Source organism: Scatophagus argus, chromosome 11, assembly GCF_020382885.2.
Source record: "Scatophagus argus isolate fScaArg1 chromosome 11, fScaArg1.pri, whole genome shotgun sequence".
Taxonomy (NCBI): Eukaryota; Metazoa; Chordata; class Actinopteri; family Scatophagidae; genus Scatophagus; species Scatophagus argus.
Genome location: NC_058503.1, coordinates 9010671 through 9034834, shown reverse-complemented (window position 1 = coordinate 9034834; position 24164 = coordinate 9010671). Strand labels below are relative to the sequence as shown.

Here is a 24164-nt window from a genome sequence, read left to right as displayed (position 1 = left end):
CCAATCAGACAGCAGTATGTCTGGCTCACAGGAAGTCCAACCCCCTGTATGATTCAGCAGGCTCCATCTTCAGCAACTCAAAACGCAACACAGTTCTTTTGAACATATCTCTTAGAGTAAAAAAATACGTTATATTGTGTTATTATGATGATGAATCATCAATGTACATGTTTAAATTGCATTGCCTTGGCCTCCGCCACTGTATAAAAAAGTGTTTCCGTACAGTGCTGATTATATGAATACCCTCTGGCGCCCCCTGCTGGGCATGTCAGAACAGCTTCCCCACTTCGTCAGATTCTGCAGTTAGCGCAGTTACGCCCAACTTCAACCTGTTTAGTAGCCCCGGGGGCAAAAAAAATCAATGGCCATAATAACCATTATGAACGTAGAACCGCTTGTATATACTCAGAATCACATTCCTTCACTTCTATATAAAGAAAACAGAAACACACAATCTATAGGTTAATTTATTAACTTGGGCATGGGCCTACACATGGCTCCTCTACAAGGCTTTGCCATAAGTGATCCTTGGATCTCTCTATAGTCTCCCACTTCTCCCAGTGAACAGTCCGGTTTTAGGAACAGTTTTTTTATTGTAGGATCACTACTGTCCAGCTGGTACAGTGACATCTTATATATTATGTTCAGGAACATAAATGACCCACTTTACATTAGCTGTGTTTAAAAAGTTTTATTTAAAACATACACATTTAATCACGATACTCATCTGTTTGTGTTTGTGACAAAAGCAAACATGAATGAAAAACATAATTATATGTTGGTGTTGTTTATCCAGTCAGTTCAGTTAGAGCTTCTAAGTCTTCTTACAAATGCTTAATGTAATGGACTTTCTATTGTTGCTGTCTAATAATGATAACAATAGATAAAGATAAAAAAGGCATTTAAATAGTACAAGAAATTACACAAAAAAATCATTTAAAAATACATACAAATTCACAATGAGTCTATCAAAAACACATAACATGTTCAAAATGTTGCATCTAAATAACCTACACAATGTCACAGCATCCAACAATTTGCTTGCTGAAACTGTTATTTACTTCATAAACACCAAAAGGATACTTTTATCCATCACCAGAAGGAAATCACACATACAGACAAATTACATGTTTGAATAGAAGCAAGAACAGGAATTACAGACATCAATCAGAGACCAGTCTTAATATAATTGCAGTTTAAATTATCTGCAATTTAAAGCCTCAGCTGAACAGCTTTTCTTCATACATAAAAGTTATATTGTTTTGTCGTAATGGCATGCAGTGCATACAGAGTCAAAGTATATCCATACAGTACATTTTCAGGACTCACTATCAAATTTCACAACAAATATCTTCTGACTGAACGGATTGAAGGTATCTGCAGTTTGTCTTCACTTTCACCTTTCTGAAACTTTTGGGAAAAGGTGAAAAATGACTGAAATGCTTCAGATGATCACGCTGGTGCTGCTACGGGAGCTTCTATCCTACAAGAGAAAAGTGACAGAAGTGAATGTCAGAGTGCCAACAAGCTCACAATAACAATGCTAATATGCTAATCATCAACATATATGTATATATACAGTATATGCACATATGTGTTTACCATCTTAGTTAAGCATCTAAGCATGCTAATGCACTAATTAGCACCAACACAAACTACAGCTGAGGGAGAATTTTTTCAGGTGTTTGGTCATGAAACATTAGTGAAACTGAAATTTTTACCACGATGGTGCTGACTGAAAAATTAAGGCATCATCAAAATTCTCAGAAATCATCCTTAAAGGAACATTAAAGTGTGTATAAAATATCACAAGAATCCATTAAATACTTGTTGAGACACTTGGCATCATATCATGATGGCACTAAAAGAAAAGTCTAAAGGTCACCAAAGTCATTACAACACATCAGCTGCAAGCCGTGAATATTTGTATAAAACTGAACGATAATCAATAGTTGCTGATAGATTCAACCCTAAACCCTAGCATGACTAAAAAGTGATGAAAGAAAGCGACAAAGAGAATAACTCTCATCAGACCACTGATTCAGTGTGTACGTCAGTATTCATGAGTGGTCCTTACAGAGAGATGGTTGTAGTTCCTCCGCCTGTTACCATATCCCAGCTGGTTATCGATGGAAGAGTAGCTGGGCGGCTTCTCTGACCAATCCCTCCCTTTACCTCCTTTTCTTCTCCTGCCTTCTTCTTCATCTGAGCTCCAGGATCCTTTGAGACGCGGAGGAGGCGAGTAGCTCCTCTCCCTCCTAGCTGCCCTGCTGTACAGCTCCTCCAGCAGGTCGTCACGACCACGAGCACGAGGTCCGGATCCTCCTCTCCTGCTGGACGAGCCTCCTGTCTCGTTCCTCGAACCCCTTTGAGGCGCTCTTCTTCGCCTGTTCTCCCAGTCCGAGTCATCGCTGTAATCGCGCAGGATTCCTCGTCTGGGAGGAGAGACATCTCTATAGCCACGACTGTTGTGGGGGAGACCTCCTCCAGAGCGATTTGTACTCCCACTGGATTGGCTGGGTAATCTGGGACCGCCCCTGGCTCCATCTCCACCAGAAGAACTGGGTACACGCTGTATAATAGGAGGCAGAGTGATCACCCTTCTCTCCAGCCCCCTGACCCCCAACTCATCAAGAGCTGACAACATGCTTGGGGGTCCTGATGTGTGGGGAACAGCTGGAGCACCTGGCTGGGGCTGGAGTTGGGGCTGGAGTTGGGGCTGGAGTTGAGGCTGGAGTTGAGGCTGGAGCTGAGGCTGGAGTTGAGGCTGGAGCTGAGGGTGGAGCTGAGGCTGGAGTTGAGGCTGGAATGGGTGCGCATTTTGGACACCATATCGAGCCATATGAGGTGCCCCCACATCCAGTCCTCTCACCTGGTTCTCCAGGTAGTCCAACACGTGGCCAGTTCTGTGGCTGCTGCCATGCACACTGCCATTCATATGATGTGTATGAGGAGGGGGTGGAGGAGGGGCCTGCTGCTGCTGCTGCAGGGTCAAGGGTGACAGCTGCATGGGAGCCATGGCAAAGTTTTGCTTGACAGGGTAGTCTGAGTATGAGCCTGAAACAAAAGTGACAGCTGGTTTTACAACACAATTTGGAGAGACAAGAATAACCTGTGACATCAGATTTTTGTCCACTTGGGGGCAGCAGAAACATACTGTAAACACAACACTGACAAGTCTTCTTTTTTTTAAGTTGATATGTCAAACCTATGGGAAAAGCTTTTATATTTACACATTCGGCAAATACGGAGCAAAATTATTATTCATTTCAAATTGTGTTTGCTTTTCAAAATTATATTTTAACTTCCTCGCTTTCATTTACTGACTTCAATCTCTTTGAAAAGTATCCTCTCAGCATCCAACTCCCAGAATCCAAATAAGAGGACCTCTCAGTTAAAATGTCACCTTCAGTTATTACTGTATGTTCAAAATAATCAACTTTGGGAGTACCTGTGAGTTACACCCTGAGTTTTGCCTCTCATGCTAACACTGAAACTAGTGGAGACTGTTGTGGCTGTTTGCAGCACAGAAAGATCTCCAGAACAGGTAAAAAGGTAAACTGAATATTTTTGGTAGCAGTTAATATTCTCTTAAAAGATGCAAGAACTGAACATAAATCAAATGTAAGGCAGTAAGAAAACAACAGCATGTACCTATGAAACTAAATGTGATTTTCACTTTGGTTAGCTGAGTAAAGCACGCATACACAGGCCATCACAAAAAGAGTTTGATCATCATCCGACAACACACCAAACATACGCCCTTGGCTGAGCGATGCAACAAAACATACAACAAAGGAATAAAGACAAGTCTTACTGCACTTCACTCACCTGAATACAGTATGGGAACGCCCTGGGAGGAGGCATTAGAGCTAACGGGAGCGTAAATGGGTTGACCATTCATCCACGGAGCCATAGCTTTCCGGGCCTCTTGCAGCATCCTGTGCTGCATCACAGCTGAAAACAGATCACAGACAGAGTCAAAGGTCGGCGTGAATCAGCTCAGCCATATCAGCACTGATTTGGTTTAGATGTTGAGCAACAAAGTTGAACAAATACAGAATCTGCACAGTCTTTGCTTTTCACAGTAGAGAAAAAGCAACTGCGTTACTAATAACTATAACAAGGTGTCTTTTCTATTCAAATATCCCTGTAAGTCATGACTGTGTGACAGCAAGTCAGTGTGCACAACATCAGGGCCGTGAAACTGATGCTAAATGGAATTCTGCTCCTGTGATTTTCCCACTGTGACATACAAAATGTCTTCCACCTGTTGTCTAAAACTGACTTTCCAGCTGCTCAAACATGATCCAGGTACCTTGACTTTAAGTACCACAACAGGTATGGCATCATACAGAGTACCGAAGTGTCAGCTGTGGGTGAAAACCAAAGAAAGCAGTTCTTTCAACCTTTTTCTGGGCAGCAGCATGTCTGTGGACAACAGGGGCAGCGGACGTAGCAGCAGCACTTCTGCGGGCAGCACTGACAGCAACATATGCCGAGCAGCATGATGAACAGGAGGGCGCCGATGATGATGAACAGGACTGTCAGCCAATCTGGAGCGGGTAAGAAGACACATGATTTGACTCGTATTTTAAATGTTTTCTTTTATCACACTGACATATTTTCCTCAGAAAATCTTTTCAGGCTCGTTGTGTGACCTTGCTGTGTCCTCAACGCGAGAAACTTACGGTACACGATGAGTTTGACTTCACGATCCGAGTCCCCTGTGGTGTCACCAGCAGCATCGATGCTGCAGAAATACACGCCATTATCCCACCACATCACCTCGGTGATGACCAGGTCGGCCTCTGTTAGCACCACATAGCATCACGTTAGCATTACTTAGCATTAACAAAATGATAACATTAAATTTAAATTCTTGAAATTCTTCTGGATCACTGCATTATAACAGAGATAAAACATCATTCAAACATAATCTTAACAAACATTTTAGTTGTGCAAATGTTTTCAGTGTCTTACTTCAGGCAATATATCTTCTTCAGTTATATAAAGTAAAGCACTGATTAGCAAAAGCTTCTTTAACACAGCTCACAAACCAGTAGATTAGATATGGTGATGCTGCCATGACGACAGAATCAGACTTACTGTTTCGAATGGTAATTTTGCGTTCTCTGTAGTCTGCACCCAGGATGGGCTCATTAAGTCCCCTCTTCTGGATCACAGTGCGGACTGTGCGCTGGCGGTCGGGGCAGTCATTGGACGGGTCCTGACCCAGCTGCAGGGCGGCCTGATAGGCTACAGAAACAGAAGGACAATTTATTTTTTTTTCCGCTCTATTTAATAAAACGCAAACTGTCATAACTGTAACACTCTGAACTCCTTCTGTTTGCCAACAAGCAGAAAGATGAAACTTAAGGGACCAAATAATAATTTGATCACAAAATTATTACAAAATACTGCTACTTTATTGCCAATGCACCACTTTTATTTGAATTCAATACAAGTATGTGCTTATTAGTTACTTGGAAGATTTCATGCTGCTTCAGAGCCAAATGAGCACAATTAAGATAATTTATTTAATCAATAACCTGATAGAAAACACTGATTCTGATCATCAAAAAATACAGAATATCCTATCAGCTATAGCCACATAATCCGCCAACCCCTAGCTTATGGTACATACAAGTATATATATATTTACTTTTATATACATACATTTACTTTTATGGTACTTTTGACACTCACATTTACATTTAATATCATACATTAATAATTTTACTCAAGTACTGTTCATGAGGGTAACTTTCATTATTACCAAAATTAAGGATTTAATTACTATTTCTTCCTTCTGTTTGATTAAGCTTTAAGGGGTATGATTTTTGCCTGTATTTTGCTGCACAGAATATCACAAAGGCACTCTTCTATCAGTTTTTTAAAAGAACATAAAATGTACCAAAGAAACATATAAGATGAAGCTCACTTATACACACACTATACACGTCATTTTGGCCCTCTGGAAACAATCAATCTAATGTAAACATTACTCAGACAGAACAGGTTCTTAATTCAACCAGTGGGTTGAATGATACCTGATGGAGGCAGTCTGTTAAAAATGCTTGCTGAATAAAGTACGCTGGTTTTTGACAGCTGACCACATAAAGTTATCTTGGTGACTGTTCAACCACACAAAACTGTTTTTTTCATAGCAGACATTTTGACTGGTCACAGCTGTAATCAATGTTTTTATTAACAGTTTCAAAGATTCAATTGTTGTCTACCTCCAGAAGAACCCAACAAATATTTAAAACAAAATCAAAATTTTATTGCATGGTTCAGTTACATTACTGCACATTAAAATCAGGCTCTCCTTCCAGCTGTAGCCTCACCTGTGGAGTAGTACTCCAGAACCGGGTCTTTACAGAAGGACTTGTACCTCCAGGTGACCAGCACATCCTGAGGATTGGCTGAAGTCGAGTAGTCACAGGGCAGGATCACAGAGGCAAACAGCGTCGTCCTCCTTTCTGACTCAGGAACAATCACCTGGATGGACAACAGCTCTGATACGAGCAATAACGAGAGGACGTGGAAGATAAAATGTACAACAGAAACACGCTATTAAAAAGACTAACATCAGACAATTAAAAAAGTCTTGTGTGTTTACGTGAATACTTCGCTCTTGACGACTAGTCTGATAACAATCTTAACAGACTGGTTAACAGTTTACTCCAAAAGTCTTTAAGTGTACATGCCTTCCACTATGTCATCAGAAGAAACAGCAGCTGTCAGTCCTGATCAGCAGTGTAGCGTTAGAGAAAACAAGCTGACGACAGGCAAGCTCTGCTAACTGAGGAAAGTATCACTTAAGATGCAAGATAAAAGTTTTCTCTTTCTCTTTGAATATGTTGGCCAAAAACCTTGATGGCTTGATGTTAATCAGCAACTGCCTGACAAGTGTTGGTGGTGTTTCTCTCAAAACATATTAAAATAAATAAAATAAAACAGATTACAAATTGCAGCTAACAATAATTTTCATGATAAATGTCTGAAACCCAAAGATAGTCAATTTACTCTCACAGACGCTGGTAGCAGACGATTTAGGGGAGTTTTGCTTTAAAAATTGACCATCGATTATCTATAACATCAAAGATTAACTTTTTGTTGAACAACTAAATGAGTAAATAGTCATAACATGATATATATATATATATATATATATATATATGATCTATAGCCCAACAGTGTATACTTTATTCAGTTAAGAGAAAATAAAATCAATAATTTATTATTTAACCGAGTGTCTGCAAATCTGACTTCAATGAATGATTTTGATTTTGTCTTTGATTGATAGATGGCTAATGTGGATAACACTGTGATTTTTTTCAAGCAACTCATTAACTGTTACTTGTTAAAATGTTCAATTTTCATGAAATTACATGTACAATTCAATTGTCTACTTTACACTGGAAAAAAAAAGGAAAAAAGGAAATGAAAAAGGTTTGATATTTTTCCTTGACAACTGATTTAATTGATTATTAAAATCATTGCACATTAACAATTAGATTGTTAGTTTAGATTCAGGCATTTTCACTTTTCTGATAGTTTATGCATCAAACGACTAATCGATAACTAAAAATGATCATTGTCGAAGCCCTAAAGGGTTGACCAATAATTTCAGCTCAACAACAGATTAACCGATGATGAAAAATAGCTAATCTTTATTTACAGCCTTATGCTCTCATGTCGTTTGTTTTCCATAAAAGTTTGATGCGATAGAGAAATTAAGATCGATTAAATTAATATCGATTAATTTAATATTGATTGTCCACTGTACATTGCATTACATAACATCTGCATTTTCGAAAACATGTAACGAAAAACCTAGTAGTAAAATTAGTACTGTGCAGTCACGTGACAATCGGCCTCGTCCTGCTTACACCTGTAGATAATTAACGTGCAGTCTACACATTACAGCAGCTTTCCATTGTTTGCACAGGTAGCTTCATTCTAAATTCCCGTCCGCAAACGGAAATTGACAACAAGATAGGAAACTACTTGGACCAAGTATAAATACTTTAGCCAAAAGTCTGTTTTCTTTAAGACTTTTAAAGCCTTACCTGTCGGCAGGTGGAACAGCAGAAGCGCCATGAGTATCATATTTCCCATCTCGTTGCTCTTTAACCTTCCGCGGAGGCTTCAAAATCTACCAAAAATCCTGAATATTTGAAGGAAAACGTAACGTAGCCGCCGCTCTGCATAGTAATTCCACTTTTTTACTTAAGACGACATGTCGGTCAAGCTGTGTTTGTTTTCACAGGTGAACGACGAGTGTTTACAGCCGTAAAGAGAAACAAGTTTCCCCACAGAGAAGCTGTGTCGAAGGCGGATCATCCCCCTCCCCCCACTCCGGCCTCAGGTGACATCACTAACCCCGCCCTCTATGACAGGTGCAAGATGGAGGAAGAAAAGAAGAGCGCGAGAGGGAAAGTCAGCAACGACGTGATGTTACCTCCAATCATCAGCTCGTGCCTGACATGTCACATTGTCAATACACATATTTAAACTTTGTCAGTGTGTGTGTGTGTGTACCCGCTGTTAGTCCTGACACACACTTTTAGGATTTCCAGTTCAGATTTTGATTTCAGTGTCAAATTATGGCAAAACACCGATCTGAACCAGGATTTTGACACTTATTCATTAACTGTTTACTTAAATCAACCGCTCGTTTGGCTGACATGAAGATTTTTATAAAGCTTTTAAATTGTTTCCTACACAGTCAAGGATGAAGCTCAGTTGAGGAAATATTGAATCCTTTGTTAATTACTTGCCAAAGTCTTGTCAAACTTATTTGAATCAGCCTTTGTGTCCATCATCATAATGAAACATTTTACTGTGTGCTGGTAACTAAATCTAACAATCCATAAGTGTTGCCAAGGCAAGAATAACCTAAGAGCTAAAAGCTGACTTACTATGAGGGAGAATCAGTCAGTTGGTCTGAGTTCACTGTTAAATATGATGAATATACAAATTACTAATGTCTATTAATATTTTAATTCTTTCTGCTTGCTACAAAAAACCCTTCCACTCTTTTATTGAGTCTCTTCATGGTCCAGAGTGTGACACGAACAAAAAGAAAGCTTTATTTATAAACGACCGATGTATTAATGTTGTTTTCTGCTGTGTTTTGCTGCAGCTGGTGAGTCTATAAGAATGCTGTTTACGTGACATATGAATTCATTCTTTCTGTAAATGTTTACATCCAGTCCATCAAAGCAGTGTGAAAGAAGTTTAAATTAAAAGGCGGGAGACACAATCTGAATAAACCCGAATGAAGTAGAAGCAGCTCAGCTCATCTTGCTTAATGCTTTTTCTTTTATTAGTTTCTGGCAAACAGTGCGAGTGTAAAGTTCACCGTCAGGATGACTCACATTGGACGAGCGTTGGAGCCCTTTGTGCGTGATGTTTACAACTCTTATCCATGACACGGACCCCAGCGAGCTTTACTGTTGACACAAAACAATCCCGCCTGAACCAAACTCAAGTGCAGCTTTCCCCTCACTGAAGTGTGCTTGAAATCCTGTGAAAAATGCTGCACGGATGAAAAGCTTTTCCATCACGTCTGTGTTTGGCTCCACTCTCAACCCTCCTGATATGCTGGTTTTTAAATTCTTTCCTTGTCCGTGTCTGGAGAGGACACAGACTGCCTCTCGGTTTCTTGTCTTTATATCCACCGTGAACAAAATATTTACGGGGGCGGGGCCAGAGGTTTGTTCAGAGCCTGTGTGTGAGGTGACTGTGAACATTTCTCAATCAAAGGTCTGTAAAGATGCACAAAATGCTACAAAGAGAAGCAAAATTCTAACAAAAGGTGCAAAACAACCACAAATAGGCAGTAATGTGTAGTAACTTAGTTTTACCTCTAAATGTACTGAGGTCATGATGTGCATTTTAGCTCATTTATACTGTAAAATACTTTATATAAACATTTCAAAGCTGCACACAGGCTTCATATGATAAAGTGTGAATCTGTGGTTCTGTAGATGAACTAATCTCTAGTGTTTATTCAGTTGTGTATATTTGATAAGCTGCGATTAAAAAAAACACAGCCTTCATCCAAGGTGTGCACACTTTATCACGCATGCTGTCAAACACAATAAGAACTCAAACATCAGATTCTGGGACAGACAATAGGGATCCTATGTTAAAATCAATCTATTCAAAGCTATTGCAATGCAAATAATAAACACCACCCCAAAGACCAGTTTGTGTGTGGGCATCTGTTCTGTTGAAATCTGCTCAGCAACATGATCAATGCAGTCTGGTTTAATCCGAAATGCCCGTGTCCACTACCTGACTATCACAGTCTAAACGTCAAGTTCTGAAAGTGTAAGTGTGTTTTGTCTCGTTTCCTCCTCTAAAGATTGTTATCGTTATGCTTCATGTAGCGCTGCAGTGATAAGCCAGTTGACAGACAATCGTCACTTATATTGCCTTTCAACCAAGTATTCCAGACATTTTGTTTCCAGACTCGTGTTTGCTGCATTCTTTTGTTTTATTTGATAGTGATTTGGGTTGTTTAAAACTGTTGGTCAAACATTTGAAAACTTCTCCTTGGGCTACTTGGACCATTTCTCACAATTCTCTGACATTTTATAAACCGAATGATGAATCAGTTGAGAAAATACTCACCAGATTAACTGATAATGAACACACAGTCACAAGCTGCAGGTAGTAAATAATACAATTACAGTAAAGACAGCAAAGACTCAAGAGTTTTCTTTATTTAAAAAGTATTTAAGCAGTGCAATTAAAACAAAACAAGGTACTGTGCTCACATACAGTACAACGTCAACAACAGACAAACACATGAATACAAAGTGAACCTGAGTTCCAGTGTTCTGAGTGTGAGTGTGAAGACTGTAGGAAATATAAGACTGTGTTGGGTGTTACAAAAAAAAAAAAAGAAATACTCCAAAATTGGCAGACGATATTGATGATAAAAAAAAAACCATCTTGGCACTGATGTAAATAAATCAACTCATCGAACTCAACAAATAAAAACCTCATACGTAACATCTGCAGACTACACATGCATTATGCACCAGGAAAAACATCCTGTACTAACATAAGCGACTGCGCATGCTGCTTCGTGCGCGTTAATTTCTCTGCATTTTCCATCCACTATTGCAGTTTTTTTTCTCAGTGCAGTTATTTCAGAGATGAGCCAGACTTCCTGTGGCTGATGGGAGAACAGTCAGCCTCTCCTGCATGGCAACAGGACGGTTTAAATGAACGGACTGGCAGTGCTGTGCGAGGTCGAGGCTGGGAAAGCTTGTCACACTATGAGAGAGTCCCTGCTCAGTGCAGTGCTCTGTTAAAGAAATACACCAAGAGCCACATGTTAGAGACGCTGCGTTCACGCTCATACTCAGTTAGTCCAGCCTCCAAGATCTTCTTTTACAATTCACAGAAATCATGCAGTTCAAGCTGTGTTAGTATTGAGGACTGAGATTGTGGTTCCAGTGAGAAAATCACATTTAGGAAGCCTGTGTAACACTGGCGACGGCTGCAAGCATGGTCAGGTTAGATCATGTAAATGTATTCATAAAACATGTAACCTACATAAATCTTATCAGAGCTAAATTATAATGATTCAGTGTTAATACCACAAATCTTGTATGTACACTGCACAAGAGACAATAAGACTATGTACATAATACTATAAAAGTACAGAGCTGATGTGGTTCTACTTTTATTCTTATTGTCAACAAATCCCATAAAAAGACCAAAAACAAGCACGTCTCTAAACACTTTCTTAATGCGCTAAGCAATGAAGGGGAAAGTATTCACATCCTTAACACAAGCAAGTTTAAGTACTAATACCAAACTGTTTTTATTTAACATATTTTTAGTCAAGTTTAGTTCTTCACCCACTCTTGTCCTTCCTCTTCTCTGCCTCTTTATCATTCTCTGACTTGGCACTGACTTGTGTTTGTGTGTTGGAAAGATAAATCAAGAGAGATCCTGCCTGAAATGAAGCAATTCCACTTATGGCAACTGTTTGCAAGCGCAACAGTGTGACTCACTGTTGTGTTTTTAATAGTTTATGGACAATGGAATAAACTTCATCAGACTTTGGCTACACAGGCAACACTTGATTCATCAACAGTTTTGGAATTTGTTGACAATAACAAGAACTATTTGTATAATATGGCCAGACTTATCCTTTAACTACTGACAGGATTTAGACTCTTTCCTGAAGAGCTGAAGACGAGGGAAGTTCACGTTCCTGCTACAAGTAACTCACCAGGTTTCGGCTCCTGTCTCTGTCCTCTCTGCCCCCCTGTAATGTGTGGGACTTGCCCTGGTGGGGGCGGGTGTAAGAGAAAGGCCTCATGGCTGATTCAGTGGTCCCGTATCGCTCTGATCTGGGAGGTTCTGCGGTGCGGTACTGGCTTGCGGTCGGGTTGGCCCTGCGGTACCGCTCAGCCTCCCACTCAGAGTATGGAGGCAAAGGATCCTCCTCTTCTGGACGGTTGCTGGGCGACCGGCTGTAGTAACTATTGCTGCCCTTTCCTCTGGAGCTGCCTTTAGAGGGAGTGTCACTGTCCTCGTCCAGTCTGCCAGCGCCTCTGTCCCCTCCCCGCCCCCTCGCCTTGCTCTCCAGCACACTCCTGAGGAATGTGTCGTCGTATCCTTCCCTTTGGGGAGGCCGAGAGGGGCGATCACTGTCCCATGTGTCCCTTCTCTTCTGTGGTAAAGGTGAGGGGCTGCGGCGGCCCCATCCATCATCCTCGTCTCTGTAGAAACGCCTGGGAGGACTGTAATCCCGCTCATAGACCCGGCCGGTGGGCTCAGCCCGACGACCTCGAGTATCGTAAGACCGAGCGAAATCCTCCAGCTCATCCAGGGAGCCAGTGCGCCCTCTTCTGCTCAGCGTCTTTCTCTGCAGGTGCTCCGAGCGGCAGTTCCACCTACGGCAAGGAAGAGCACACAATCAGCACACCGTGACATGGCGTTTACATATAACACTACCATTTCAGGCGTCCTTTACTCTCTTAAACACATACATGCTCCAAATAACATGTACTACATACCTTCTGTCCAGCTCATCGTCTGAGTGGTTGCCTCTGTCCCGCCTGGGCCTTCGACTCTGTGCAGGTGGAGCTGCTCTCAGCACTGACTGGTCGTCGAGGTCCGCGATGGGAGGGAGCGCCTTCATCTGGACCGTCTGATAGGTGTGTCTGAAGTCTGTGTTCCCTCCGTCGTGAAGAGAGCTCAGCTCTGACAGGCTACTGGCTGCTGGGACAGACACATTTGCTATCTTCGTCATAGAATTAAATTGTAAAACATTTTTTCTGGTGAGTTTTCTGTAACTGCAGGCTGAAGCACACAGTTATACCTGTGAAAGGGTACAATCGAACATGTCAGAGTAAGACGCGGTTTGGGATAAGTACATAATACAAAGTGTACATCACCTGCTGTTTGAAGTGACTACAACCATGTAATTATGAGACGTTATTATAGCTGACTGCAAATTACTGAGAAATGTCTCACGTGTCACCTCAAACTTCTGTCACAACTAACTTAAAGGACAAGTCTGGAGATTCTTTTTGTCCCATTTTGTCAACAATTCTCACTAAAGGATGAAAAGCAATGAGGAAATGATTCTATGAACAACACTAATTCATTGTATGTGTTTGCTCCATCACTGAAAATGCTCTACTTAATCCACTTTGAGTAACGCTAGCTAAAAACTACACCAAACACCACAGCTTTGTTTATGAAACCGCATTTGTGACCTTCTGTGCTTTTAGATCTCGTCCATCTTCAGTAGGGAGCAGTGAGTTTGTGGCTGAGGGTCACCAACAGGCTGAACGAGTCAAAAAGTATTGAGAAACTGACCAATAATTTGGTGTACTCCTCTACACTGACAAATACCCCCAGCTTTATCCTTTAAATGTGCACAAGACAAACCACTTCTCTCTGATGAATTAACACACTGTGATAACTGCTCTGAATCAGTGCCCACATAACCTTCAGGTATCTACAACACCAATTAACTCTCACTGGTAAAAAAAATAAATAAATAAATAAAAAACAGCTGACTCAAAGTGACCAGGCCATAATCACAATAATTACACATCGACATTTCATCACCCACCACTAGGGTACCGTCAGGGCAGGAAGACTAAGTTAATTTGAAGCGATGTTGGGGCAGTCGTGGATCAGCGGTTAGGGTGTCGGACCCGTAACCGGTGGATCGCTGGTTCGATTCCCTGTCCCGGTGTCCATGGCTGAGGTACCCTTGAGCAAGGTACCTAACCCCCACTGCTCCCCGGGCGCTGCACGCGGTCGCCCACTGCCCCGGGTTTGCTGTGTGTGTGTGCACGTCACTTGGGTGGGTTAAATGCAGAGAACAAATTTCGTTGGAGTGAGTTCCCTCCAATGACAAAATATGTCACTTTAATCTTTAAATCAAAGAGTGAAAATGCTTTTTTTCTGATTTTTGATCAGTGTGACACCCCCAACCCCCCAACCCCCACTCCATCATAATAACTCAGCTGATGTATGTGTGTGTGTGTGCGTGTGTGTGAGAGCGAGTGTATTACTGACACACAGGGAACCTTACAAAACAAGAAGCTTCCTGTTTGAAAATGAGAAAGGCTTTTCTCATCTCAATCAGGACAGTTAGATTAGTTATGAAATGAATTTAAGGATTAGAGGACGATTGCTGCCAGTTAATTTACACACATCATGCATATGAAAGTGAAACGCTTGGACACAAACACATAGACACTGTCACACAGCCACACAGCTCACAGAAACCTCTCCAGTCTGTGAAGGCTTACTTTTGAGTGCAGCCATCTTGGCAGAGGGAAACTGAGCCAGCTCCTTCTCTATGTAGTACAGAACTTTCATTGAGTCCTGGTCTGGACTGGCTTTCAGTCGATAACCACTGCGCACTGTGGATGTGGACACACACAACCGTACAGTACGTACACACACAGGGACATATCCATGCAAGGACACACACACACACACATACATAAGTGTCCAATTCCCGTTATTTCAAAGCAAAAAACCAACGACTCCAACATGTTAAGAATTAAACTGAAAGGTGAATGCAGCCAGCAGACATTTTTGTCACCACTAAGGCTTCTCTGTAGGTTAGAGACACACACGAGGATGAGGGATGAGAGATGAAATGAGTGTTAGTGAAGTCAGACAGGCTGTTACAGAGATTTAAACTATCTCTGCACCTTAAGAGCTGTTTTGTTGACACTAACCTCCAGCCAGGTTATTCTCTATTGAGGGGATAGAGGCAATCTTTGTGTCCACATGGGATGAAGGGGCAAGAGGAACTGCAGTAGGTACACCAGAAATGTAGTAGGGATAGACAGGAACCTGAGCAGGAAGTCCACTTTTTGCCATCTTCCCTGCCTCATATACTGAGCAGGAGAACAACAAAACAATAAACTTGTTGAGCTGATAGTGAAAATGCCCACAGGACTTACAGTAAATAACTTTTCTTTTGAAGGTACTTATGTTTGAAGTTACTGACAGTGTCGTGGACAGCAGCAGGTGTCGGGACAGCAGCAGCAGCGGACGTAGCAGCAGCAGGAGTGAGGACAACACTGGCACCAGCAGATCCCCAGCAACAACAGGAACAAGACACTGCCCAGCACTACAGATCCCACAAACGCCCACTCTGCAAAACACACACACACAGGCATTATTTCATCTCAGTTTCTGTTAGGTACAGATTAAGGTGGGACGTCTTTACTACAACTGGAAAGACATTTATCAGACATTACAGTGGCTGATATACTTAATTTGCCAGAGAGAACAAAGGCAAATGGTAAAATTATCACACAAACATTCAGCGTAAACATCCGTCACAGTTTAGTCACAGTCGTGATTTCCTGGTTCAGCTTTGACTTGCCGTACTAGTAGTACACATTTTGGGTGGTTTATTGTCTATACTGGTAAAACAACTGGTAAAAACACTGCAAAAACAAGACTACAATATCAGACCCAACTTGTGACAAACCAGAGATGACAGACCATTGAAAAAGGAAACAGTAAGGCAAACTCTAAGGAACTTATCCATCATCACATCTCTAAAGCATCCAGACCCTAATAACACACTTCCTCAGGGTGTGCCGAGGAGCAAAATGCACTCAAAACCGCTCGTTAAGTCAACACACATCCCCAGTAGAATTCAAATCATGAGTAGATAAAGAAGAAGAACGGTTGAGTTTGCAATGTTTTGTGTGTAATGTCAGGGTGGATTAGAAGCTCTTCCTTCAGCACATTTTCCTCATTTTGACGAAAACAAACTTCTGATTAAAGTTCAGGTCAACATGAGCTCATGAATAACCATTTGTTAGTCAAAGAGGGTTTTGATTGGCCAGTGAGAATTAAACATTAGGAGGCATTACGGAAGCCAGAAGATGGCAGGCAGTGAGACAAAAGTGCAGGTGAAGGGCCGTACCTGGCATAATCTCCACATCAAACTCAGGTAGGAGATCGTCCTTCTGACCTGTCCTGCCTGCAGAGAGAGGGAGAGCACAGGTGAAGGCCGGCAGAGAAAGCAGGAAGAAAGAGTCAAAAGATCAGGCAAATTAGAAAATTTGGTAGCAGAGTGAATGATTAATGCTCATGCACTGATCAAAACCAGCAAATGTACAGTAACAAAGCATTAATGTCCCAGTCCATGTAGAAAAAATACAAACCTATTAAGGTTTGTACAAACATTCATGGTGCCCAGGACGAATCCGATGGACTTTGGTGATCCCCTGACTTCTCCTCTGACACCATCGTGAGGTTGACAATGTCACATTTATTGAATGGTACGTCATGAAAACTGGCCCAAGCATTCATATTCCCCATAAGGATGAATTTTAATAACTTCTGTGATGTGTTCATTTTTCATCTAGCAACAACGACTGGTCTGAATTTTAATTTGCCAAACATTTGATTGATGACCAAATACCTGCAGAACTAATAACATTGTTTAGTACTGATTGGCAAATGTGAGCATGTTGAGCACACTGAACACTATACCTGCTAAACATCAGCATGTTGACATGGTCAATGTAAGCATGTTGGCATGCTGATATTAGCATTCAGCTAAAACCCAACTGTGCTTACACACAGCCTCACAGAGCTGCTAGCATGGCTGTCTACTAGTTTTGACATGACATGAATCATGCTGATGTGTTTTCCGGTGCAGACTTTGTGCTACTAAAATATGATGCCACAGAGTTTCTTAGAAGCGTTTTCAAACATGCTGAACACGAACATTCGTCATGCAAGTCAGAGTTCAGAACTCAAAATGCACTTTGAATCTAATTTTAGCAGGAGGCCAGCGGCCCTACTTTTCTGTAATGAGGTGCACACCACAAATGGACGAAGGCAGAGGCCGATGTGCACACATATCACATGCATATAGACACACAACCAAGATGTACAAAGAGAGGCAGTGTGTGAGGACCAAGAGGGAGTTTTATAAACTGGGCCACATAACGGTTCTGGGACAACATGGGAGCTCCTAAAAAACACAAGCAGTTTGAACCAGCACGTCTTTTGTGCATCTTACACAAGATAAACAAAATTCAGCTGAAAAACTATAAAACACAGAAAAATGAAGGGGACTATATATAAGGTGTGTTGAGGCTAAGAAACAACAACACGTTTTTAGTATGTGTTTATTGTAAGGTGTCAAATTACAGTAAAGACCAGGCACTGTCTGATATGTCTGACTGCTGTGAAAGACTAAGACCCACAGCATGCTGAGTAGGCTGTTACTATGGAGGGGGAAAAAACACCTGATAAAAAAAAAGTTATGTTGCTTCCCTGGCCTGGCACACTCATCTACATACCATGAAGCTCAGTAACACCGGGTAACCTGAGAGAGCTGAGGAGCTATGCAGCCCTGAGAGGCAGAAAGGCAGCCAAAGATGCAGGAAGAGCAATGGAGGAGTACGTGAGAACATTTTGCATGAGAAAAGGGGGAGCAAAGGGAGTCAATGTCTAAGAAAAATTAGTCAGAATGAAAAATTAAACCAGAGATTAGGGAGGTGGTGAGAGAAGAAACACTCCAGCTTGTTGCTCCAATGAATACTTTAAGAGTACGGTCTAGACCTGCTCGAGTCCCACGTTTCATGAAATAAACTGACCTGACTTTGACATGCTGGGAAATAATTGCTTGGCTTTCTGTGAATTAGATGACAGGACACCACTGTCACATCTGTACAGCAAAAATGGAGTCAGAGCCAGCAGTGGGTTAGCTTACACAGATAGCTAACACGTTATATCTTTTGTGTTTCGTAACTGAGAGATATCTGAGAGTGGTGTCAATATTGTCATCTGATTCTTGGCAAGAATTTACTAAAATGTCAAATTATTACTCTCAGTTAGCACAGATATCACAAAACTGTAGGAAACTGCTTTGCACACTTTCAAATTCCAACTTATTCACATCAATGTGGTAAAACTAAAAAAAAAAAAACAAACAAAAATTCCTGATCAAAAACTGGTGTAGTCTTGTTATTGTCACTCATTTAATCCCTCCCCCTTCTCTCCTGTGATCTGATTATCATCAGATTAGCGTGTACTGGAGGAGGGCTGTATGAATGAGCAAACGTTAATACTAGAAGCACATGGGCTTAATCAAACTTTAAGGAAGAAAACCATTTTGGATATCTTTCAGATCGCACTCTTGTCAAACTTTAGCCCTGTCTCTATGTCTCTCTCTTCATGTCTACACCAGCAGTGACCCTTGACAAAAAAGCATGTTGTTGTGGTGCCTGAATTAAGGCATCTCTTTGGCAACAATAGCCTACACAATTTCTCCAAAGTTTCATTAACAGAAGATGGTGAACCTCTGGGGAAATTTTACCTGGTGTGCATAGCCTTGAGTAATCATTAACCAGTGAACAAATACCCAAACTGTTGTACAGCTGAACATACAGTTTTTAAAGCTGTACAACCCTGGCAATGTGTCTAACTGAATTAAGATGTCAGTTACAGCCAGCCAAGTTGATGTCATCCCTCTAAAGTGAATGGTTGGCTAAACCATGTAAACAGACAAACACCACTTGGTCATCTCCATGGAAGCTGCTGGACAAACACTGAGCAATGCAGAGCAACAAATAGACTATTTTAAACCCTTTAGTAAGACAGAGGAAAACTTCACCGAGCTTAATATGAAACCAAACAAGCAAGCCAGTGGATCACGATCATTACTTTGATTAAAATGTAGGCATACCCAGCACCAGTAACTCCAGCTGGCCCTCATTCTTCCCTTCCAGATCGTCAGAAATGACGACTTTACAGAAGTACACTCCACTGTCACCCCACTGCAGCTCCCCGATACGCAGGTCTGCCTCTGTACAGGGACAAGAAACAAGGTTACATGTGTTGTTAGAGGTGAGATGATGGCACATCATGGTCACAATGTGGGTCAGTGTCTAACAGCCACATATAAATTCACACCACTGACAACACATATAATGACTTTTGTCCTGATGCTATAAATTAAATATTTTTTTGGTTGCAGACCACAGTGACACCTGTGTAGTTAGGTGTGAATACCAGAGCTCGGTTTTGCTTGAATATTTTCAATATCAGTGCTGATACAATAACCGGATTTCAACACTGACAGAAAAACTGCTGCTCTCTAGATAATTTTTTTCATTTAACAAAAGGAGACAGACATCTCAAACTTTAAATGTTGTTGACATAAAACCACAAACTTTGGTTCTTCACAAATGTCAGTGCTCTGAGTCATTGACACTCCAAGCATTAAATAAATAAATATATGTGTAATCTTCACAGCACACTTCACAGCAATTGACACATATTTAAGCCTTTCACTGTAAATATATTTATGATCTGCACAGATTTTGTGAAGCCATACCAAAAATACAATATATAAAAAATATTTATAATTGAAAATAGAACTAAGTGATTACCATCATTCATTTTTAGTGTATTAAATATCGACAGGAGGGCACTGTTCAGGGTGTTACATTCCACTGAGACTTTTGGATAGGAGACGGGTGTTTTGCCTTGATAAGGCTTGTCAAGTTTAACAAGGAGTCATACATGAATAGGAGTGAGAGCGAGGGGTGTGTGTAGCGCTCTACCCTATTGTGAGACAAAGACAAAAGTGGTTTATTTAGAGAACAGGAAACACAAAGCACAGTCAGCTCTGATTCCTGAGTGCAGCGGTTGAACAGCTGCAGCGTCTCCTTCACCGAACTTTTCATAGAGGATAAAAGAATGATGTAATTACTGTTTATGATGGTGATGTCTCTGCCTTTGTAGTGCTCAGACAGCGTCATGGAGGCTCCCTGAGCAGAGGCCACAACCCGAACGGTACGGCTGCTGTCAGAGCACTCCAGGTGAGATGTAGCACCCAGCACAGAGGTCTGGATGGCCAGACTCTCGGACGGGTTGAAGGACTCTCGTGTGCGGTCTCGACAGTAGGACTTGTACCACCACTGCACCACCGGGGTCTGAAGGGAGGCCGTTTGGTACTGACACGGCAGGACCACTGACTGAAAGAGCATGGCATAGCGCTGCTTGTCCCGCACTGTGACATGCACACCAACACACACACACACTGACACAGGCAAAACAGAGAAAGAAAAAGGGAATAAGTAAAAATGAGCAGTTAATTTTGTTTGCTCAGAGTCACATAACATGAAAATGTGAGCAGCAAACTTCAAACACAGCAAAAGTAAAGCCTGGGAAATACCAGCTTCACCTTCTTAATCTACAGGAATCAAGACATCATCAAATAATTTATTCACTCATTTTACACGCCAAAGAGAAGTTACCCAATATCACTGTTAGAGGGGGAAAACACTGACATTAGTCCTACAATGAGTGATTTTTTTTTTCAATTTATGTATAAACTATTTTTGATTAAGCAATTAATTGACCAGAGTATAATTTCATAAAACTATGAAAAACAGGTAGAATACAGATTACAAATCACAGTTTCATTTAGCTTGAGGTGACATCTTCAAATTTAAAATTCTGCGCAAACAGCCCAACAAACAAACAAACTAACAAAAAGCCAGAAAATGTTTGGTATCCGCGCTTGATAAACTACTTCCAATTCATCATTATGATCATTTTAAAGAACGTATATCAAGAGCAGTTTCTAATAAGGCTGATTTATATGACTGTTTTCTTGATCAATCAATTAATGGTCTGATCCATAAAAAATAAAGAAAATTAAGAAAAATGCTCAGTATAATTTCCTCAAGTCCAAAGTGACACCATTGTTTCAGCTTTAGGATCTAGTCATGTTTAATTGACCTTAACTGATATAAATGTGGTGCGCAAGCTATTACAAGACAAACTACATTAGTTTGGACATTACTTTGTATAGACAAAAACAAAGTACAGACAGGAAAAGGATGCAGATGAAGTCATGACCATAGACCAGATGTGCTTCTTTGTCTGTGTGGGTGATTCAAGAGTGTGCAGGATTACACCTGGGAGATATTTAGCATCATATCAAAACAAGAGCAAAGGCAGGAACAGAGATTAGGTGTGTGGAGGGGGTTCCTCTGTTGCTCAGCTCTGGGGTCACGGAGGTTAAATTCCAGTGTGTGTTGAGGGGGGCTGGGGAGGCCTGTGGAGAGGCAGTGGGTTGTCATCACAGAGAGAGGGGATGGAGAGCTGCTCAGACACTCGTGGGTGCTTTCTGCTCATCATATTAGGTCTAGGTGGGGCAGGAACTCGCTCTAAACATTTCCCAGAATACCGGAAAGGAAAACAAAAGCAAGCCCTCCAGCCTGCCTCTCTTTAGCACCGTTTATAGCATTCTTCTAAACTGCCGACACTTGAGTGTGCATATTTTCAAACCACCATTGGGACTGCAAATAAGATTTATTTACATTCAATTTCAATGAACTGATTAAGTCTTTGAAATGAATGAAAATAGACGCCCATCAGAGTTTCTCAGATTCCAAGGTCGTGTTCACGTCGTTTTGTCCCAGATTTGAGAAGCTCAAGCCAGAGCATGTTTGACTGTAAAATGAAACTAATAATGCATTATAAGAACTCATTCCAATTTTTTCTCTGTCTGATGACTAATTGATTAGTCAATTTATTGTTTCAGCTCAGTTTTAAAACCCATGCTGATGATTAATTTTAATGAAGTACTGAGTCCGACCAGGTGAACATCATCTTAACCCCGCTGATGAGACACCACTTTTTATCTGCATAATTCAAAGAACAGTGATCATCCTGATTGTTTTTACAGGATAAGGGAACAAGAGGGGGGGGTCACCAAGCCCCTGAATTTCTCCCACGAAAGAGCTCTGCTCTTCCCTTTGTTCCTTTTTCATGGACCAGTCCATTGTTAGGGCTTTGCTGAAAATCACCCCCCCTGCCCTTCCTCTGTCCCACTTGAGGAGCCGAGAGGGGGAGGAGGTCATAGTCTCCCAGCCAATGGGAGTATCTGGCCTCCTCCAGCTGGGTGTGAACAGACCAATTAAATACAAGAGATTTAAACCAAACCGTTACTCCATGAACGCCATGAATCAGTCTGAGGTGAGAAGAGGTTCACATAAACAAACACAGAAAGTGCTGGATGCGTTATTAAAGTGACTGTTAACTATTGTTTTTTAGACCAGGTGTGACTCACTGTGTGTTAATGAATGGGTTACAGACACTGTCATGTCCTGCACCTGCACACTGACTAAAGGTCTCATTTTAAGGTTAGACTACATTTTAAAACAGTGTGTGGTCACAAATGTGTCCCAGGCCAAAGCTCTGCTGCTGGACGCTGCATGTTTCCTGAACACAGCCAGACTTTTCCTCTCCAAAGCTGTAACATTTCCTGCTTTTACTGTGCCGTACATTCCTTCACATTGACTCATTACACCCCCCCCAATCCACAAAAATATAACAAAAAAACACTGATAAGACTGAATATGGTCTTCATTTTGACATTCAGAAAGTTTGTATCCATCAAAGACACATTTCAGCCCTCTTGAGACCAGATAAGCCCTAAATACGGTTCAAGGAATATATTACATTTTTGATTAATAACATACAAATAGATGTATGTAATAACTTATTATAATTGATCAGATCAGCAGTTTAAAAGTGAAAAAAATATTCAGTTTACAATTATAAGTGACAAAGAAAGCACCAAATCCTGAGAATACCTGAGGACAGGAATCGTTTGACATTTATGGTTGAATAATGACTGAAACGATGAATCGATAAACAAAATAGTCGCAGATTAATTTTATTTTGACTTAAGGAGTAACCAGCTAATGTTTCAGTTCAAAACTGTACCTTTAAAGAACAGCTCCACCATTAAACATTGTACTGATTATGCTTTAATATAATGACATGTAGTGGTATACAACACAGAGGCCTGTTAACAGCAAAGCCATAACCCCTATAGGCATTATTATCATCATGTCTGATGAGATAAAGTATAATATAAAGTAATCAGAGAAATTCCAGAGGGATTATTAAGGTTGTCCCATACACCCCATAATATGCTATTAATTCGATTAAAGAGGGGCAAACCATCACTATAATGGTCTCCATCTCGCTTAATTCTCCCAAATAAAGCATGAAACAAAAGGTATACCTTTACTGTGTCTTACTTAAACAGATAAATCTGAAACCACTCTGCCTGGGATAAGCACTAAGTTTATATAGGATCAACCTGTTGCGCTGTTGCCGTGCGGATGACACATTTTCGTACAGAATACATATTTTAGTTAAGGGAATAAGACTTACCTGATGCTCCCAATAAAATAGTCAGCCGGTAAAAGTTCATTATAAAGACTAGTTTTATAGTAAAGTGCAGGTTATCCGCATGTTTGTGTTTCTCGATATCCGCTAACTGCTGCTGTTGCTAACAGGACTCACAGACTGCGTCTAACGGGACTGTACCACTTCACACAGAGGTGAGTCCCAGCGCAAACACGGCTCTCAAACACCGACATCTCCTCTGCTGCTGTCTGCAGACAACACTAACTTGAATTGTTTCTTTAGTTTATCCACTGTCTAATTTTAATCTTCAGCAGCGGGTGTAGCAATAGTGGCGAGCAGAGTTGAGAGGTCTGGTCGTTGTAAAGGTGGAGGAAGGAGGAGGGGGAGCAGCTCCGAGATAAAATCAGGTCATACTTGGCTGTGAGATTTGAGGAATT

General features: G+C 41.1%; 2 protein-coding genes and 1 long non-coding RNA gene across 7 annotated transcripts; 1 reads left to right on the top strand and 2 right to left on the bottom strand.

The window, feature by feature from the left end:
* Positions 1–676: 676 nt before the first annotated feature.
* On the bottom strand, positions 677–8198 carry ildr1b (immunoglobulin-like domain containing receptor 1b). Its single transcript, XM_046404917.1, has 8 exons — positions 8079–8198; positions 6351–6521; positions 5110–5259; positions 4692–4811; positions 4410–4556; positions 3832–3957; positions 2078–3057; positions 677–1483 (listed from the first exon to the last, which is right to left on the bottom strand). Exons 1-8 carry the CDS (start codon positions 8125–8127, stop codon positions 1445–1447), a joined length of 1782 nt encoding a protein of 593 aa, XP_046260873.1. The 5' UTR covers positions 8128–8198; the 3' UTR covers positions 677–1444.
* Positions 8087–9308, top strand: LOC124067512. The gene is made up of 2 exons (XR_006844762.1): positions 8087–8196; positions 8279–9308. It is a non-coding gene; the product is annotated as an uncharacterized LOC124067512 (long non-coding RNA).
* A 1414-nt stretch (positions 9309–10722) lies between these two features.
* Positions 10723–24068, bottom strand: ildr2 (immunoglobulin-like domain containing receptor 2). 5 transcript variants are annotated; one of them, XM_046404911.1, is made up of 10 exons: positions 23752–24067; positions 20267–20596; positions 19238–19357; positions 16460–16516; positions 15527–15673; positions 15252–15413; positions 14814–14927; positions 13059–13263; positions 12269–12935; positions 10723–11332 (listed from the first exon to the last, which is right to left on the bottom strand). In XM_046404911.1, the coding sequence occupies exons 1-10, from the start codon at positions 23789–23791 to the stop codon at positions 11297–11299; spliced, it is 1878 nt and encodes a 625-aa protein (XP_046260867.1). In that variant the 5' UTR covers positions 23792–24067; the 3' UTR covers positions 10723–11296. The 5 variants fall into 5 exon arrangements, with proteins under 5 accessions (XP_046260867.1, XP_046260869.1, XP_046260870.1 ...); XM_046404913.1 differs by having other exon boundaries at positions 13059–13260; XM_046404914.1 differs by lacking the exon at positions 16460–16516 and having other exon boundaries at positions 23752–24068.
* Positions 24069–24164: the final 96 nt, after the last annotated feature.